The sequence below is a fragment of the Mastigoproctus giganteus genome, chromosome 2, assembly GCF_048544385.1.
Source record: "Mastigoproctus giganteus isolate SK-2022 chromosome 2, ASM4854438v1, whole genome shotgun sequence".
NCBI lineage: Eukaryota > Metazoa > Arthropoda > Arachnida > Uropygi > Thelyphonidae > Mastigoproctus > Mastigoproctus giganteus.
The window spans coordinates 50786744-50808126 of NC_143576.1; the positions used below are offsets into that span (position 1 = coordinate 50786744).

Here is a 21383-nt window from a genome sequence, read left to right on the forward strand (position 1 = left end):
GTCGCCTTTACGAAAGCAATACCCCTTCCCTTTACCCCTAATGGTAGTTACCTCTTTGAGTAACTTCCAGTTCAGACACTGTGATCACTGCCACCTAGTGGTTCATTTATCTGCAGATTCTTAATGCATGAAGAATCACTACTGATAATCAAATCAAGAGTATTACTCCCTCTAGTTGCCTTCCGAACATGCTGATGTAGAAAACAATCATCCAATAAATCCATAAAAGCCTTGCTAGTGTGTGAGTGACCAGCCCCCAAATTCCAGTCAATATCTGGGAAATTAAAATCCCTCATTATAAGACTCTCTGATTTACTGGCCCACTCTATTTCTCTGTACAGTTTCTTATTATACTCATCAGAGTCATTAGGCCTATAGCACACTCCTACTCTCAATTTTGATCTCCCAATGCTTATGTCATACCAAACTGACTCGACACTGCACTGTCCAGCGATGTTGACTGGCTTCACTTCCTTGGTTTTTATGTGTTTATTAACTAATAGCATAACCCCTCCTCCCTTCCTATCCTGTCTATCCTTTCTGTAGACATTGTACTCCCCAAATTCCAGTTCTGCATTCCTTATATCTGTGTGACACCACGTCTTTGAAATCCCAACAATATCTGCCTTTGATGTTTTGCGCAATACCTCAAATTCATCAAATTTATTTACTAAACTCCTAGCATTGGTGTACATGCAAGTATACATGCACCTGCTCTTCCTCTTAGCCACCCTAACACAACCCATGTGTTCACTTGTACCCCGATGATTCCCAGCAGTCACTGAAATATCCTGCGTCTTATTTTCTTAGGTTTTGATAAAGTTCGAAATTTTAAAGTGGAATGTTGGATAAAGGATTCCATTCCTGCAAGAATAATTTCACTAACACGATCTGAGCAAATGTTGACATCAGATGATTTGAAACAGTAGTCCAAACAAGGAAAAGAAGAAAAGGAATCTCGCAGGTCATCCCATTTTGCAATCTTGTAATTCCAAACAACATGATCTTGGGAATAGATAGCCATGCATATAGGCTCCATTGGAGGAGAGACAATCACCAAGTTGTGATCTGAGGTGCCTAAATGACCACTCACTTCGACCTTGTACTTAGGTGTGTTTGTGAGAAAAAGATCAAGTGTGTTGGCTGTATGGTTAGAATTGACTGATATTCTTGTAGGTAATTGAACAATCTGTGCAAGGCCATTAGTAATTGCGAAAGCCTCAGAGCATCTCGACCAGCTGGGTCGGTTTTTAACTAGAAAACAGAAGGCAGCTGAAGTTGGGAACTTTAAAATAACCAAGGAAAATTACCTCACTGTTACTAAAGTTGGACTGGAGAAAGTCAAGTTGCAAAGAGAGGAAGTCAAAGTTCTCCAAGTGATTAGTCGAGTTGGGAGAATGGTAGAGACAACAGATGAATTCGACACAATGAGGTAGTGAGACTATGTCAGAGAAGATAGAAAAGAGGAGATTCGAAATTCTCAAGTCTTACCGAGAATGTCAAATCGGACATATGCACAAGTACCACCTTTGAGATGAAAGGAATCATACAGCAAATAATTTGGGTAACTGAGATGAGCAGTAGTTGAATCAACCACTAACTGAGATTCTGTCAGAAAAAGTACATGGGGTATATCAGACTGCAAGTGGAAATGGGCATCGTTGAGATTAGAATTGAGACCGTGTATATTTGAAATTAACTAGGAAGAGTTTGGGAGGTTTAGATATTTTCGCAGATAAGCTTACTCTATTAGTTTGACAATTCATGGTGTATTCAATAGTAAGAAAAAGGGGGGGAGCATGGTGTATGAAGTAATGGAAATTTTGGATATGGTGTGCACATGGTAAGAATATACCCAGATCCTTGACGTAACGTGGCCTTGACAATGCCCCCCCCCCCGCATACACTCTACTTGGAGTCCCTCCAGTCACTATCCGGCAGAGTAGAGGTAGTAAGATTATACACCAGCTGATCCGGAAGCCTCATTAAGAGTTACCAATATGTTTGGTCCGGTGTACTAACTTGCTGGCGACCTGCAAACACTGTTTTAGAGCTGTATCCTCAAAATGTAAGGAAGATTGGATCTCGCCGTAATGTCCATCATAACCTCAAAAGTTATCAGTAATACTGCATGATGGAAGAGATGGCGGGGGGTTGACCGGAACTTAGCTATGGTGACTAAACATGGGTTACACCACTTCGAACCTCCAATAAGCAAAGTGGTTGAATTGCAACATTGATTGGAGTCATCTGCCACCTAGTATTGCCTGGTAACACAGAAGGGCACCACACCTCGACCCCTGCTTATGTTGGTTCAAACCTGGGTGGGCACTCACAGTGTGATTGTGCATTGGGATTATACCCATTATTACTACTAGTCCCACTGTCGTGTGAAGGTGCAACCAGAGGATTTGGCTGCCAAAGACCACCCAGGCTTCGCTGAAATTGGCTCCACTTGACTTGAGTGTCACCTAAGTATCAGTTCCATCAGCGTTTTAGTCTCCCAGGTAACAAGTACAGGTTGTTTGTCCTATCTGATGGAATGTCTGTGACAACCTTAAGGACCATATGCAATACAATTACCTCTAGAAAATTTGACTCTTCACCCATCTGCAAATTATTTAGTTTACACTGACTCTCTCAGCTCAATTAGAGCAATCCAGAATCCCTTTCATAAGGCTCACCCTGTCAAAAATAACATCAGGAGTTTGCTGTTGAAAATTGAAGACCACCAAAAACTAGTGAAGTTTTACTTCATTAGTCTTCACTATTCAGGCATTAAACGGAAGTGAATTGGCTGATATTTCTGCTAAAAATCTATCAACTTTAGACTTAACCTCTGTTTTCATTCCAACTTCTGATTATAATATCATAATTCAAACAGCATAACATGCACAATGGACAGAGCTATGGCGTAAACAAACAAATAATAAACTTTTACAATTGAAAGAAGATCCAAAATTTTGGCATTCAAGCATTCAATCAGTTTGGAAAGAAGTGGTACTCGCACAGATTAGAATGGGACATACTCATCTGACTCACCTCCATCTACTCACAGGCGATGAACCTCCTCAGTATTCTAACTGCTCAGAACATCTAATAGTCAAACCTATTTTAATTGACCATGCACATGATCGACAACATCGAACTTCAGTATTTCTTTCTCTGGCTAATCTCCAAGAATCAATGACATTAAATAATATCATTGGAGAGAAGACAAATGTTAATGAACATTTTTTTTTTTTTTTTTTTTTTAAAGAAATTGGAATTTATGATCGAATAGTAGTAGTAGAAGTAGCGGCATGTGATGCAAGAAAGCATGTGTATGAGCTTATGCAGCATCAGCCAAAAAAAAATCACACTATTCCCTCCAAATGCCTGTCCAGTTCCTCCTTAAATTTATTCAACCTATCAACTCCCACAGCCACAGATGGAAGTTTGTTCCAGCAATTAACCACCCGCTGGCTAAAGGCAAATTTACGCACATCTATTCTACATCTGTCTTTTCTTAATTTGAATTTACGCCCCCTTAGGTTCGTAATCTGAACAAGTGGAAGGATCCCAACAGAATTCATCGTGTTAAACCCATTCAAGGCTTTGTATACCTCAGTCAGATCACCGCGCAGGTGCCTAGTCTCCAGCCACTGCAATTTGCAGAACTTAAGCCTCTCTGGGTAAGAGGATCCCTTCATTCCCCTCACCAATCTTGTTGCCCTTCTCTGTACACGCTCAAGTAAATCTACATCCTTCCTAAAATGAGGCCTCCAGACCTGTATGCAGTACTCAAGGCGTGGCCTGACCATTGCCTTATACTGAGGGATAATCCCCTCCTTTTCCCTGCTAGCAAAATTCCTATATATCATTGACAAAACCCCATGACCTGCCCTGGCAGCCTGTCTGCATTGCTCAGAAAACTTCATATCTGACTGCACAATTACTCCCAGGTCTTTTTCATTTTTGACCACCTGAAGTGTAGTACCACACAGTTGGTACGTTTCTCTGGGGTTACTTCTACCCATATGCAGTACTTTGCATTTGTCAAGGTTAAACTTCAGTTGCCACTTCTTAGCCCATCTGCCCAAATTATCTAGATCCTGTTGCAGTAGCACACTGCCATTACTGTCATTAACAACCCTGCCAACGTTTGTATCATCTGCAAACTTCGACATTAAGCCTGATATACCTTCATCAATATCATTGATAAATATACAAAACAACAGTGAACCCTGTGCGACTCCACTAATAACATTAGTCCACGAAGAGCAGCACCCATTGATTACCACCCTCTGTCTTCTCCCACTTGACCATCCTTTTATCCATTGTAGCAACTTATCCTTAATACCACTCTGCTCCAATTTGTACAATAGTCTTTCATGCGCAACAGTGTCAAAAGCTTTCCTGAAATCCAAATAGATGATATCAAAATTATAAACAGTTTCTGAGCCGAAATGGAATCATATTAATTATTACTTATAACAATCCTATGAATAGGCGCAACTATAGCCATAGCAACTTGTGCACCATTAAACGCACACACACACACCCCCACCCACCTCAGAAGATCTGCTTAAAATATATGCAGATGATGATATGGAAGTGAGCAGTGACTGAGGATGCGCACATTTTTCAAAAAAAGAAAAATGAAAACTCGACAAATATAAACAAGCCACTCACAAAAAGCTCTCTTTGCTAGAATGTTCTCATAATCTGTCTTAGCTTGCCTAACCTCCTTTGTGACTTGATTACAGATGAATTTATATCAACCATAGGGTTCTGCTTCACATGATAATTGATATGCTCCCATTCACTTTTCTCCTCTGCCACATGTCTCAGTTGTTCATCTGGCTTCCATTTAGGCCTCGAATAGTATTTCTTCATTTCTTTGATTACTTCACAATCAGTTGGTCTCACTGCACAGTATTTAAAAACTCTCAGAGATTCCTGTAGTCACATTTATGAAAGCAAAAGCATTTGTCTTTACCTTTCACAGTAGTTATGTCTTTAATTAAATTCCAGGTTAGTACACTGTGATCACTGCCACCCAGTGGGTCTCTTGCTTTGAGATTCTTAATGCATGAAAAACCACTGCTCATAACCAGATCAAGATAGTATTGCTTCTCTAACATGCTTCTGTAGCAAACAGTCATCCAAGAAATCTATAAAAGTCTTGCTAGTGTGTGGGTGATAACCCACAATTCCAGTTAATGTCTGGGAAATTAAAATTCCCAATTATGAGACATTCTGATTTGCATATAATAGAATATGAGTGTGTTATAATGAGAATAGGAGTGTGTTGTAGGTCTGTAACACATTCTTATTCTCAGTTTTGTTTCCTAATGCTTATATCACACCAAAGTGACTCAAAATTGCACTCATCATTCAAGTCTTCTGCCTTAGATTTAATGTTCTTCTTAACTAAGAGAATAACCCCTCCAATTCTCCTGTCCTTACTGTTTACATTTTACTCCTCATATTCCAATTCAGCTTCAATTATGTCTGTGTGATACCACATTTCTGCTATTCCTGCAATGTCTGAATTTGACAATTTAATCAGTACTTCAAATTTATTTAGAATGCTGGCATTATTGTACATACAAATGTTCTTACTCTTAGTTACCCTAACACTGCCAACGTATGCATTTTTTCCATGATGACCCACAGCATATCCTGAAATCCCAGACGCCTTGCTTTCCAGGCTGCTCCATGTACCAATAGTAGCAATGCAAGTATCACTTTCACTTCTGCCTGTGGCTCTAGTTCAACTATTAGTCTGCATACCCCCCCACAATCCAGCTTTTTTCCGACCGACCAATCACTGCCTCAATAGCATTCTTGCACCCCTCCTATTTAAGTGTATCCCATCATTGGGAAAAAAAGTCTCTTCTGTTAATAAGCAGATTGAGAAAAATTCTACCCAGCGAATCTGGCTTTTTCTTTCTGGAGCTGAATTTATTGACAAGGCTTGCAACATGTACTCCCTCCTATTCTGTCAGGGCAGAATTTGAAACACTTTCAAATTCAGTCCTAACTTGCAACGTTTTGCCAACATTGTCCTGTACTTGTTAAGTACCTCAGATCTCTTCATCTTTATTAGTGCCAATGTGTATATCACCTTTTTTGTACTTAAAAGATGACATGTTCTCTACAACTTCATATCTTTTTATCCCTGGCAGACATAACCTAGTCCTATTCCACCTATCTTCTTGCATAACATATTTCCCTGATAGTACAGTTACTAACAATTACTAACGCCTGTGGGATCAGCACATTCTGCCTTGAAGATTACTGCTGTGTTTTTTTTTTTTTTTTTTTTTCAGACTCTCATAAACACCCATCAGAATGCTGAGTTGGTGCCTAATTTCTTCACAGTCTTCATCTAGCTCATATAAAGACAACATACCCCCCCCCCCAGAATTATCGTAGTGTAGCAGTGTTATTGTAGACTTTTTGAAGCATAGTGATCTGAATGTGTATTCTTCAGCTCAGCGCTTCACGTATCATAAATGAAATTATTACAGAATATTCCCAAGTAGAAATGCTATTTGTTAAATCCCTTTCTTGTTCACTTGAACTTAATCACTCATTATTTGTATCAGATAATGTCTAGAAACATGTTTTCCACTAGATTAATTGTATTTAATTCAATATTTATGTATCCCAGATTGACAATAATGTTGTTTTATTTTTCCTAGTTATCGAGAATTTCTTGTTTCCTTGTATGAAGCCTTTATTTAGCAGAGTAGTGGGGGTAAATCCTGTCCACTAATTCTGATTATCCATTTAACTCAAAATAAATTGTTGATGTTGTCGAATTTAGTTGAATATTTTGAAATTGCAGCACTGCGAAATGAAAAACATTAAATGTTGTAATAATGCATTTTACCAATGAGCCAAAAAATTATGACCAGCGAGTTGTTATGCAAATCGAAGCAACTGCAGGTGATCTGCGGCACATGTGCAGGTCAGGACATGGTATAAAAAATACCTGATATTGAGCTGCATTAATCAATGTTACACTTGTTCTTCAGATGGAAAAGACAGCGGACTTAACCCGAGCCTGGTCCGCCCTGTTTTTGTCTAATTTTTAACCCTAACTCGAAAGTTGCTCCCCCCGAAGAAAACTAATAATTTTCATAATTTCTACTCAATTTTCCAAATTGAAACTCTCAATATACATAAACAGAAGTATATTCTTTGATTTCCTACCTTTAGCGCTCAGAAAAAACTATTAATTCACTCTAAAACAGCAAAAATGTACGATCACATTTCAATTTATTAAATTTTGATGTCGGCAAAACAAGATCCAAGCTTTGAAAATAAAACGCGTTACTTCATTAGTTCAAAATTCGCGCGTCAGCTCGGCGCCTCTGGCTAAAACGAATCAACGCACGCAGAGAGATAATTGACTGGTCAAGCTTACGTCATTAGCGTTACCAAGGTGATCCAAGGAGAAAATGAAACTGTAAACAACTTTCGTGGAAAACAAACAGTTGAGCATCATTATTTGCGAACACTAATTTGCATGGCTCACTCACAACAGTAGCTTTAATGCTTTTCGTAATTGTTGTACGAAAGAATTGCAACGAATTGGTTTTGAAAAACTAAAATATTGCATTTCCTTTCTTCAATATGTATTATCTACTAAAAAAAAAAAAATCAAGGAAATTCATCTATTGGAAGCAGAAAGAAAAAAAACTGTCGTAAAACTGATCACTACAATGCGCATTTCATAAAAAAAAAAAAAGTTCGCTTTATTGTAATTGTTTCTAGAGGACTAAATCGGAACAGCAGTTTCATGGATGTATATTTGATCTTCTTACGAAATTTCAAGAAAGTATTTCTATTCGTAGCTGCGTTATAAACTTCGAAAACTGATATCGAAGGAACTTCACATGCATCTCACTGGTGTACAAACGAAAAAAAAAAATGCGCAGCTAGTAACAGATTGTGAGAACAATCCGTTACTCGTAGTGAGGGATTGGGAAATTGTAAGTAATTGTTATTGAATACTTCAATATTTCCTTGATATGCATTTGATATCATCAAAAAATTTCCAGAGAAAAATTGAATTTTCATTATCACACAACGCCCGAAAAATTCACCATAAAATGTCATGTGTTTCAATGTTTGAATTCCATTCTGAGCTGCAAATGTAATTTCACTTCTCTTGCGCTGACAGAGTAGCCGTTCACCGAATGAAGAAAAACAGGGTTCATTTTCATGAAATTTCCAATTCCCTTCTTTCACTTGGGGGGAAAAAAACTCCTTAGGGGAGGGAGTCCACCCTTTCTAGTCCGACCCGAGAGAGAGAGAGAGAGAGAGAGAGAGAGAGAGAGAGAGAGAGAGAGAGAGAGAGAGAGAGAGAGAGAGAGATAAAAAATACCCTTTTGGTGGGGAGAAGGCCAAGAGATCGTCAAAGGTCCAGAGCGCTAACTTTCATTTATTTTATTTATTTATTTTATTTTATTTTATTATATTATTATTATTTTTTTTTCTTGTGTTGTTCTAGCAATCCATCCTGGATTGGGGCTTCCCTGGGCCGGGATAGTGCTTCTCCTCTTTTCTCCTTCCCTCTCTTTATCTTATACAAGTTTTTCTTTCCTCCCTGGGAACTTTTTTTTTTTGGCTGATGCTGGCATAAGCTCATACACTTGCTTTCTTGCATCACATGCCACTACTACCACTACTACTAGTAGTTCCCCAGGGAGGAGGGCGTGCAGTTAGTAGGGGAGATCTTGCCCTCCTGCTAGGGACGAGTACCTGGAGGCAGTCGTCCAGGTGATCGCTGCTTCCAGGTAGCCAGAATGCCCAAATACAACATCACAATACAGAACACACACATAAGCTCACAAACAGTTTTTCTTTCCTGTCACTTTCTCCAGTGCGGGATGAAAAATTTTTTTCTCTCTCTTGCCTTCCTTTTCATCTGTCTTCATCCAACATGGGATATTCCTAAGCGGGATGATTTTTTTTTTTTTCACGACACACACTGGCCTTACCCTGACAATGCGTAAAAACTGAACAGAGCAACGAGGCCGAGATGAACTTTTGTTCTAGGAGCCGCCCATACAAAAACAAAAAATAAATAAAGAAAATAAATAATAATAATAATAAAAAAAAACAAACAGCATTGCAGCTCTAAGTCAGCTTCATCCTAGGATGCCAAAACTGCAATTGTTTTATAGAACAATATTTCGCATTTTTACTTTCTAACATTATGACATCAAAGCGTAACAAGCAGATATCTTCTAACAATACTTTTTGAGCAGCCGTTAGTTGTAATCTGTTAGCTTTGTATTGTTACAAATATTGCAGTTCACAAATATGAACAATACATATTTCAAGAAAGAAAGAAATTCATAGTGGATGATTTTGTTTTTCTTTCTTTTGATGCACCAGTTTCGAAGTTTAGAAGTTTATAACGCAGCTATGGGTGGAAATATTTTCTCGAAATTTGGTTAGAAGATGGAAACTGCTGTTCTGATATTGTTTACTAAAAACAATTACAATAAAGCGAACTTTTTTTTTTTTTTTTATCAAATGTGCATTGCAGTGTTATCTGTGATATATCAGTATAATGCAGTGAAATATCAGTTTTACACCAGTTTTTCCCGTTTCCAACAGATGAATTTCCTTGATCTTCTGTTCGTAGGAGCAATACACGTTGAAGATAGGATATACGATCTGTTCACCTTCCATAAACTGTTATTGGTACTGTATGGCTTTATTGCCTCTTATGTCAAAAACAGTAGCTCCTGTTCGTCTTTTGTTTATTTACACTTCTCCCTTACCGTCTCGATGTATTTGTACTGGTAACGTGATATATACCTCCCACGCTTCGCTCGTATTCACGCGCAGTTGTTTATCAGAACTGCTCCTCTCCGTAAAAAGAAATTTGCGCGCTTTACACCAAGAAACGAATCAAGTGTCGGGTTTCATAAGCTCTAGGCTGGTTAGGGCGGGGGTAAAAAAATTAATTGAAAAGGCCTAAAAAATTGCATACTTGATGTCACATTTTTGTCATTTGCGTGAAATTCAATAGAAGGTTTTGAAAATTTAAGTGGGAAAATTCAAGAAAACAGTTCTGGCTCCAACTATAGCGAGTTTCAGCTCTGTAATTAGAGTAAAAATTATAGAATTAACTTGCTGAACACAGTTGGGGCTGGTACGTACCCCAGCGGACGGGGATATGGTTAAGTGAGTTTGACAAAGGCCAAATTGTAATGGCCAGATGACTGGGTCAGAGCATATCCGAAATGGCACAGCTGGTGTGGTGCTCACAGTCAGCCATGGTTAGTACCTACTGGATGTAGTCCGGGGAGGGGGAACCCACGAACCGCCGGCGAGTTGTTGGACATATACAGCTGCTCGAGGTGAAGGGCGACCATGGCACAACTTGCCAGCAATTAGAAGGCTGGTGACGGGAGTAATACATACAGTACATCAAACTCTGCTGAAAATGGAGCTGCATAGCCGCAGGCCACTCCAAGTGCCCATGCTAATCACGGTTCACCAGCGACGGCACCTATAATGCGCATGCGTGGCAGCGAAACTGGACCTTGTGTGATAGTAAGAAGGTCGTCTGGTTCGATGAATCACACACATTTCGGGTTGCACCGTGTGGACAGCCGTGTATGTGTGCGTTGTTTACCTGGGTAAGTGATGGTGCCTGGATGAACCGTGGGAAAAAAACAAGCGAGTGGTGGTGTCATGATTTGTGCTATTCTGCTGGGCTACCCTCTGGGTCCAGTCATCCCTATGCCAGGCACTCTTATGTCTACTACCTACCTAAACATCATTACTCACCAGGTACACACTTTCATGGCAACTGTCTTACTCTCTGGCAATGCCGTTTTTCAGCAGGATAAGGCGCCATTCCACAGCATCCAGATTGTTCGAGACTGGTTCACAGAACATGCGGAAGACTTCCAGGTATTGCGCTGGACTGCAAATTCCCCAGACATCAATCCCAACGAACATCTGTGGTTTGTGTTGGAACAGCAACTCTGATCTGCGGCATCTCAACCATGGACCTTACAGGAGTTAAAGGAACTGCTGGTTAGGTGGAGGTGGTACCAGAAACCACAAGATGCATTTAGAAATCTTATAGCATCCATGCCTCAATGGGTACAAACTGTTTTGGCTGCACGTGGAGGACCAACATCTCATATTAGGCTGGTGGTCATAATGGTTTGGCTCATCAGTGTGTGTTGTAAGTGGTAAATGACCAAAACATTTTTAGAGTCTGGAGAGCTCTTGTGTAACCTTACCGAAGTTCAGATTTCCCATTACTGATGTTTGATTCACTCAGCAGGCTGAAGGAAGGGAATATTGAGGAAAATCTTCTCATTAGACTGATGTACAAAGGGTACTAGGAAAGTTTTGCAATATGACGCAACAATGAATCACAGGAAGCTGCTTGTTGCTGCATGTTGAGACATGTTCATACGTGCATAGTAGCCGCCGCGCCAAGTCGATGGGCTCAGTTATTCATTAGTAGTGAGAGTGTAAAGTGCTTGCGATGGCATCGTGGTCACGAAATGAGATAAGGACAGTTTTGCGGTATAATTTCGTGCGTGGTTTAACCATAGACCAGTGCTTAGAAGAAATGACTCTTGCACTAGATGATGATTGTCCACACAACGATATTCAGGTGGTATAGAGAATTCCAAAGGGGAAATTTCACTCTGGAGGATTCTGAGAGGCCGGGAAGGCCACGAACGTCAGTTACGGAGGAAAACGTTACTGCTGTGAGGAAAATGCTTGACGAAAACAGGCGAGTGACCTACCAACAGATAGAGGATACTTTGGGCCTAAATGCACCAGCAATTCGTTCGATTCTGCAAGATCATTTGCACGTGAAGAAACTTTGTTCTCTCTGGGTGCCGCATCAACTGACTGAAGAGCAGATGACACAACGTGTGACTTGGTGCCGGGAGATGTTAAAAAAGTTTGATAAGGGACAATCTCGGTATGCGAACAACATCGTGACAGGTGACGAGACTTGGCTGTACTATTACGATCTGCCGACCAAGGCTCAAAACAAAGTTTGGGTCTTTGATGATGACGACACACCCGTAATTGTTAGAAAATCCTGATCTGTAAAGAAGAAAATGATAGCTGTATTTTTCAAATCGAGTGGAATTGTGGAACGTGTCGTTTTGGACACGCAGAAGACAGTCACAGCTAAGTGGTATACTGAACAATGCCTGCCTAAAGTCATTGGATCTATGAAGAACCTGCGGCCAAAGTCAAGAATGGACACTTGGTACCTCCAACACGATAATGCTAAAGCTCACCGCGCCAAAGCCTGCACCGAATATTTGACCACTAGAGGACTGAAACTTCTCGAGCACCCTCCCTACAGTCCAGACCTTGCTCCCTGCGACTTTGCACTGTTCCCGTAAGTGAAAATGAAGCTAAAAGGGAGGCGGTTTTCCAGTGATGAGGACCTTCTACGGGCTTGGGACAACGAGTGTGCTTTACTCCCTAGTGAAACTTGGCAGAACTGGTTTAAAAATTGGTTTCGGAGGATGGAGAGGTGTATTGAATGTAGAGGAAATTACCTTGAAAAAATTAAATAAACAAAGCTGTATTGCAAAACTTTCCTAGTACCCTTTGTACTTACCTCGCTGAATCTATATAGATGGAAAGCCAGGTTCGGTGGAAACTGTATTTCAAAATTCCATTACAGAACAAGTTTGCGTGTTTTCAGTATACCACTCAAGACTATTTAATAAGAGTTTCATTGGAGTCATGTCGGTATTCTTGCTTCTCATTTTTTTTTCCAAATCTGATTTTTCTATAAACTCAAATAGAAAATATTCTGTTAAGATACAATATATTGATACATTGTGTCATAGTTACATAATTATCACCTTACACATTCCAACCCATTCCAATCTCTGCATCAGTGTTCCAGCATTAAAATATACTTTGAAATATTAAAATTGGGAACGGTGTGTTTTAATGCAATTTAAAATTACATTAGCTCTCATGAGTTTTTTGATGCTAGAAGAAAATATGACTGAAAGCACTGAAATCAAATTTTAAAATTTTCTTGAGTTATGAAACTTGAATTCCTTCCAAATCTGTTTTACGTAATATGTTATTATGGTTTTTTTTTTTTTTTCTTCACAGCTGGAATTCCAGAAGAAGTTAGAGGATTAATTGTATTTAGTCCAGTATTTATGTATCCAGAATTGCTGCCATCTTGTGGATTATCTCCAAATTCTGAGGGAATGAAAGTTTCTTTCACATTAGCAGAAGATTAGTGAGTGGATTAAAAAAAATAATAAAAAATAAAACAGTTTTGTGTAATATTCTTTAGTTAAAAATGGTTGAACTGGTGTTTACCTGTTTGTTTATTTATTATTATTATTATTATTTTTTTGTTTTTTCTTTTTTATTGAAAATAATCAAATTGAGAGAATTTCATGATGCTGATCCCAATGCAGCCACTTTTTATGCTTTTTCATATCACATTGATGTACATATAGTTGAAATTTGATAAACATAAAGATTTGTTTATATTGCCAGGTAGTAATGAAGCAATATAATTGATGCTGCCCTGCTGGACAAAGATACGTTAACTTATTGCAACTCTACATTGCAGTATAATTTAAACGGCTTCAGATATATGTAGAGCAGACTCTCGATTTATAGGTATCAGATTAACTGGGAACACTTCAAAACTCCAAATAAAAAAAAAAAATCAACCAGAAAGCATAAAATTAAAGTAATAACTAGAATAGGTATGTTTTGCAAGTCCCCGACAAAAAGCGTTGTTATAAGTTGTCATTAGGAGATAATTGGGCCTATTATCTTGCAACTCGCTGTCTTCACACATGCCGCTCAAAAAAAAAAAAAAAAGGGGGGGAGAGAGAGAGAGAGAGAGAGAGTCCAAATGTTTTGTTTGTTTTGGTGCGTTGCATCAATTATTGCATTCTGTTGTACCGCAAAAGGGCGCCTCCGTAGCCAGGTGGGAAGGAGCAGCAGTGCGTAGCACATGCTTCTTGATTAGACCGAGGTTCGAGCCCGTCACCACCAAATACGGAGAATGCGGAAAGGTCAGGGAATGACCATCGCATATCCCGGAGCAATATGGCCTTAGTTGCTAATGCTCCTAAAAACCAAAACAACAAACAACAACAACAGCACTGCAAAAGGACAGATTTGTTTCGTTATTTATGTCAGGAATGTCGGAATTTTTTTTTTATAGTAACAATATGTGTATGTATATATATATATTTTTTTTTTTTGTTTAGAAATCGCGAAAATGGGCAAATGCAAGAGAATTAAACAAAAACTTGAAATGATTCAAAAGTTTGAAAACGGTGCCTCCGTTAAATCTCTAGATGACTCTCATCAACCAGTGCAATAACACCACTTTGCTTATTGGAAGCTTGAAGTGGTGGAACCCATGTCTGGTCTGAGCTAAGTTCCGGTCAACCTCCTCACCTCTTCCTCACCTCTTCCATCATGCAGTATGATTGATGACTTTTGAGGTTAATGAACATCGTGGCAAGATCCAATCTTCCTTACATTTCAAGGTTACAGCTCTAAAACGGTGTTCACAGGCAGGCCGCTAGTTACTACACCGGACCGAACCTATTTGTAACGCTCTAGAAGCTTCCGGATCAGCTAGTGTATAATCTCGCTACCTATACTCTGCCAGATAGTGACTGGAGGGAGTCTGTGTTGTGTGTATGCGGAGAGGCATTGTCGAGGCCACGTTATGTCAAGGATCTGGGTATATTCTTACCATGTGTACGCCATATCCAAAAATTTCATTACTTCGTACAGCTTGTCCCACCCACTTTTTCTTACTACAGAATGCACCATGAATTGTCATACTAATGGAGTAAGCTTATCTGCGAAAAGATCTAAACCTCCCAAACGCTTCCTAATTTATTTCACAAATATACGTGGTCTCAATTCTAATCTCAACAATGTCCATTTCCACTTGCAGTCTACCAAAAGCCATGTACTTTTTCTGACAGAATCTCAGTTATCGGTTGATTCAACTACTGCTCATCTCAGATGCCCAAATTATTCGCTGTATGATTCCTTTCGCCTCAAAGGTGGTACTTGTGCATATGTCTGTTCCGATATTCCCTTCCAGATACTTGATAATTTGGAATCTCCTCTCTTCGATTTTCTCTGGCTTAAAATCACTCTACCTCATTGTGTCAAATTTATCTGTTGTCTCTACCATTCTCCCAACTCCATCAATCACTTGGAGCTCTTTGACTTCCTCTCTTTGTAACTTGACTTTCTTTAGTCCAACTTTTCTAACAGTGAGGTAATTTTCCTTGGTGATTTTAATGTTCACAACTCCAGCTAGCTTCCGTTTTTTTGTCACACCGACCCAGCTGGTCGAGATGCTGAGGCTTTTGCAATTACCAATGATCTTGCACAGATTGTTCATTTACCTACAAGAATACCGGACAATCCTAACCATACAGCCAACACGCTTGAGCTTTTTCTCACAAACAACCTTCTAAGTACACGGTCGAAGTGAGTGGTCCTTTAGGCACCTCAGATGACAACTTGGTGATTGTCTCGTCTCCAATGGAACCTTTATTTTATGGCTATTCCCAACCTCGTATTGTCTGGCATTACAAGAATGCAAAATGTGATGATCTGCAAGATTTCTCTTCTTCTTTTCCTTGGTCAGATTACTGTTTCAAAACTTCTGATGTCAGCATTTGCTCAGATCGTGTCAGTGAAATTATTCTTGCAGGAATGGAATCCTTTATCCCACACTCCACTTTAAAATCTTGTCCTTTATCTAAACCTTGGTTTTCCAATAAATGTGCTAAGGCTGTTCAAGAGAAGAACGTTGCCTATCATAATTGGCTTGTTTCTAGTTCTTGAGTTTCATTTTCTACCTACACCAAAGCTTGCAACAATTGTAAAGTAGTTATTAATGAGTCCAAAGTAGTTTGAACAGGCTAAGAATAGAGAACTTGCTTCTTGCCCTAATGGTAGCCAAGCATTCTGGTCTCTTGACAAAGATATTGGTCGCAACTTTTGCCCATCTCTGCTGCCACCTCTGTCCAAACCAGATGGTGCTGTTGTCACTTCAGCCAAGGATAAAGCTGACCAACACTTATCTCTAAGAATAATAAATTTTACGAAAAAATCTAAATTAAATAAAATAATATACAATTTTGTTTTCATACTTATTTTAATGGTTTTAGAACAATAAGTACATTTTATAATTTATATCCAGAAACTTAAATAACTCAAAATTAAAAAAAAAAAAAAAACAATACAAAATTATATCTTTAGCATCATCTGCTAATATTACTCCACATAGGATACACATAGGATTAGGTGCAAAACTATCACCATACCTTGTAAATTCCATTTCTAAGTAACTGTCTTGATACATAAAAGTTTTTTTTCTTTTTTATTATTGAACTTGTGCTTGCTTCAGTTTTTCTGCTGCTCTGTGAAGTATCTTTGTTGTTTCCACTGTTTTAAACTGTTTGAAATTGAAATATTAACTAAAACTTTAACGTGCAAAACATGCTTGACTATATGCACAACTAGGCACACTGATACACCAAAGGCGGAATGCAAGCTAACAGCTAAGATCTGCTAAGCAAGTATGAGCTTTTGAAACGGCGCTGTGCTGTTTCAGATGCAGTGTATTCGACAGACGGCTCGGATGTTCCGTTATATGTAAGTTCAAAAACAGTGCGAAGTGGTCAGCAATTATTTCATGATGACTTGTAATTTACACAGTTGCATGAAAATCAATGACTTTTGTAGCAACGGCCACGATGTAAGCCGATGCTAAATTTAACGTCGCGGCACCCTAGGGTGCCGCAGCACCCATTTTGAGAACCACTGCACTAAGAGAAAAGACCAATAACCCGAAAATTGCAAATTCTTTTTATTATTTTATGGCAGTGACTTCCCGAAATGTGTTTTAGTAAAATGTGAGCTCGTGTGGGGTGGTAATAGTGAGTTTTTACCTTAAACCTGTGAAGTTCTTTTCCAAAAAATTTAATTTTGACTGTTAACTAAGAGAATAAGTGACAATGGTACTAGTAAATCTATCAAGAAAAGGAAAGCGATTGAGTTGGATCAGAAAATTAAAATAATAAGGATGTATGAAAATAGCCAAACATTAACCAGTATCGCGCGGAATTCAGATTTTCAGTGGCAACGGTGAACACAATAAAGGAGAAAGACAGAATATGAGTAGTGGTGAAGCGATTGTCACCAATGAAGTGAACTATAATAACCAAGGCTACGAAATACAAATCAGTTTTTACAGTACAATAACATGCGTTTTTTCTTACTTTTATGTTTTCTTTTCTTGTGTGCCACTCCGGCTACTTCACTGCTGTCCCCAGATAAAGTTTTTAATTGAACTTATTAAAAATATATAACTTTTTTTTTTCATTCTGAGGATATTATGTGGTTTTTGTAATTTTGGCATATCAGGGATATAGTAGCAATATTTTTTTAGTCATTCCTGAGTTATGCAAAACTCGAATTACATAAGAAGTCTGAGAACGTATCTCTTACGTATGTCAGGAACTTACTGTATTTTTGGATTAACCAGGGAATCGATTATTCGGGAATTTTCTTTTAACATCTATCCCAGAAAATCGATAATCTACTGTATGTATATGCCCGTAAAATTTAGGAACTAATAATTTTACCACAACAGTAAACAGTAATAACTATGTACTTTGATCACATAATGTTAACTTTCTCCAATGGCATTAGCAATCGCTAATAGAATAATTTCTATTGCAATTAAATAGCTCTAATTACATATACATAGTTGTGTGTGTGTGTGCGTGCTGGTGTAATTAAAAGGGTCACTCCAAATCTAATGCTCCAAATTGTTTTCTTTCTGATGTAATGTTGCATACAGAATGTAATGAGCTCAGTTACTACCAATGTCCTGCAAGGGTCAACTGTGCACACCAGGTAATATAGCTAAAGGTTTTGTACATTGTGTTTATTTAAAGTTTCATTTCCCTTATTACAGATTCTGGTTTCAATCACAGTCAATTAATATTTCATCATAATCCCTTTATATTCTATTAAATTCTTAAAACCTTCTTTTATATGATAAGGTTTTAATAATTTTTTAATTCTCATTGTCAATTTAAATATGCTTGTAATACACATAAAGTATCAAGACTTTTTTCATTTAATTTGATCTGATTTTGGTGCAGGTCAGTTCTGCTGCTGAAAATGCTCTTTCTGATTCAGCACTTGCTGGCCAGATTGTCATTAAGTATTTAAAACCAGTTCTAAATATTTTCCTTGTACATTTTTCCTCACAAAATGTCTTTATTTCCTTTTGTACAATTTTTCCAATATCTCTTATTATCTTGAATATTTGTTTGGTGTTCTACATTAAAGCTCATGCTTTGCTTAATCTATCTTAGAGCTAATGCTTTGCTTAATCTATCTTAGAGCTAATGCTTTGCTTAATCTATCTTAGAGGTAATGCTTTGCTTAATCTATCTTAGAGTTAATGCTTTGCATAATCATAAGATGTCTTTCTTTCATTGTTAGCTAACTGGTGAACACTTCTGATGTTAAAACAACATCATTGTCATCTTTAAGATTCATGGTCATTATAATGTTTATTCTTATCATTTACACTCAAGTGTTCTGCTCTTTCTATTATTAGATTTTTCACAGCTTTTTAGATTTGAATATACCATGGATTCTGGTTATTTGGGACACATTGGGACTCGTGCACTTGGTCTGATTAAGCAACTGCCCCAATTATGTTAAGATATACGTAAATAGTTAAAAATACCCAGCTTTACGATTGGTTCACTGAATGAACAAGTCACATTATGATGGACTCTCCATAATAAAATGCTGTTCACTGTACGATATGTAGTAAGCGGCGATCATTGTGATCACATTTGTGAATTGAAATTTAATTCTTTTAAACAACAATTCTAATAAGTGAAAATACATTGAATATTATCCACAGGCTATAAAAGGAAAAAATATATTAAGCACAAATTTACACTTTATTATCTTACCAATTAAAAAGTTAAATGATACATGAAAATTGGAAGAACATTTTCCATAGGTTAACAAAATACAAATAAATAACTGTACATAGCTTAATTAATGCTGTAATTTGTACATATTAACTAATTGATATTTCTTGTCACTGACATTTTTTTTTTTGGGTTGTAAACTTTTAAAACAATAAAAAGATAAGCAATCAGTAACAAAGAACTGTTAGGTTTTTTTTTTTTTTTTTTTTTAATTAAACTCCAAACATGAGAGGTATTAGAACCTATAAGTACTTAGTACCATGCTTGGGTTGGAGGCTGAGAGAACGAAAGAAGATATTTGTTGACATTAGACTTGAACTTCTGTAGACTGTAATTTTCAGGAAATACATATGAATGAAGGTTATTCCAGAAAACGGCAGTTGAATGAATAAACGAGGAAGATGAAATGTTGGTTCTGTGAGTTTGAAGTTAGACAGTAAATGGATGCTGTGTCACAAAATAGAAATCATGTCACAAAGACAAAACAGATGCAGAATTTGAATATTAGGAGTACACTACGTACAGAAAGGAGAGCAGAGAAGTTATACTCTTGCTCTTAGTTAATTTATAGATATAGAATCTATATTCTATATCTATATCTTAACTATCTTAGTTGAATGAATAAACGAGGAAGATGAAATGTTGGTTCTGTGAGTTTGAAGTTAGACAGTAAATGGATGCTGTGTCACAAAATAGAAATCATGTCACAAAGACAAAACAGATGCAGAATTTGAATATTAGGAGTACACTACGTACAGAAAGGAGAGCAGAGAAGTTATACTCTTGCTCTTAGTTAATTTATAGATATAGAATCTATATTCTATATCTATATCTTAACTAGATATAGAATATAAGACCATATATAGAGTTGAATTTGGTGGCCAGTGCAAATCAATCAGTTTGAGTGACAAGATCACTTGGAAAACAAAAAAAAAATAGTTATTGCTTTAAAAAAATATGCAGTGGTCTCAGATAGACAAAATTCTAATCAGTGGAACTAACTGTTGACATTACCAACAACAAATTCAAACAATGAAAAAATTGAGACAAGTAATCATAGAAGCTACAAGCCTTTGCCAACTAAGAGATGCAGTTCAAGGATTAAACCTAGATGGATCTTGAATGAACTAATGAAACTTGTGGCAGAGAAGAAAAATGCAGAGATGAATGTAAATTATCAGGTGATATAGAAGCCTAAATGTTCACAAACAAGTATGCAATCAAGTCGTAAAGGGTTGGAGAGGTTAGCCAGAAAGGAAGATTATGAGAAGTCACCAGCCAAAAAAAGAAAAGAAAACTAGGAAAGAATTCTTTGTTACCACTAGAAGAAATGTGATGAAAAACTTTGACCCATTACAAATGAAAGGCCTGAGTACTGATGATCCTGCCCATGTTTCCAATTCAAGAGCTATGTTGGCATGACTAAGAGTAAGAGCACATGTATGCATACTTAAATGAAAACCAATGCTAAAAGGTTAGTAAATAAATTTGTTGAATTTGAAGTGCTGGTGAAGACATCGAAGTCAGATATTGTTGGGATATCAGAGATGTGGTGTCACACAGCTATAAGGAATGCAGAATCGGTATTTTAGGACTACAATGTGTACAGAAAGGATAGACAGGATAGGAGAGCAGGAGGGATTACCTGTTAGTTAAGAAACACACAAAATCTAAGGGAAGACAAACGGTTTACATGGGTAGACAGTTCAATGTTGAGGCAATTTGGCTCTGAGAACAATAATGAACAACTATACAGAGAAAAGGAGTGGGCCACTAAATCAAAATGTCTTATAATGGGGATTGTAATTTCCCACATATGGACTGGAACATGTGGGCAGGTCATTCGCACACTAGCAAGGCTTTTGTAGACTTATTTATTTATGTCAACTCTAGAAGGAAGGGGATAAATCAGGTTGATCCCCTACATATCGATGGTTCAATTGTTGTTGATCCTGCTAAGGTTTTATCTTTTTTTATGAAAATCCTGAACACGAGAAGAATTAGAAGTACTTAGTACAGGGCATGGGTTGGTGGTTGAGAAGACGAAAGAAGATATATGTTGACATTAGACTTCAACTTCCGTAGACTGTAATTTTCCTTCATACTTATGAAGGAAAGATGTTCCAGAAAATGGCAGTTGAATGAATAAATGAGGAAGATGAAAAGTTTGTTCTGTGAGTTTGAAGTTGGACAGTAAATGAATGTCGGCTGGTGGGGGCACGTGTTCGGACTGCTTTGAAAGAGAGAGAGCGGGAATTATAGAAGCCAGTTCAGAAGAACAGTGCCCCTGGAAGTATCTGTAGAAAAGGCATGCAGCAGAAA

General features: G+C 37.8%; 1 protein-coding gene across 1 annotated transcript in view; it reads left to right on the forward strand.

Annotated features, from left to right (window-relative positions):
• The window catches only part of mute (gon-4 like protein muscle wasted), a 1102179-nt gene that overhangs the window by 480608 nt on the left and 600188 nt on the right, over positions 1 to 21383 (forward strand). The window contains exon 15 of the mRNA XM_090389940.1: positions 13141 to 13273. Within this exon, the coding sequence (XP_090246066.1) occupies positions 13141 to 13273 (133 nt within the window). The remainder of the gene's footprint in view (positions 1 to 13140; positions 13274 to 21383) is intronic.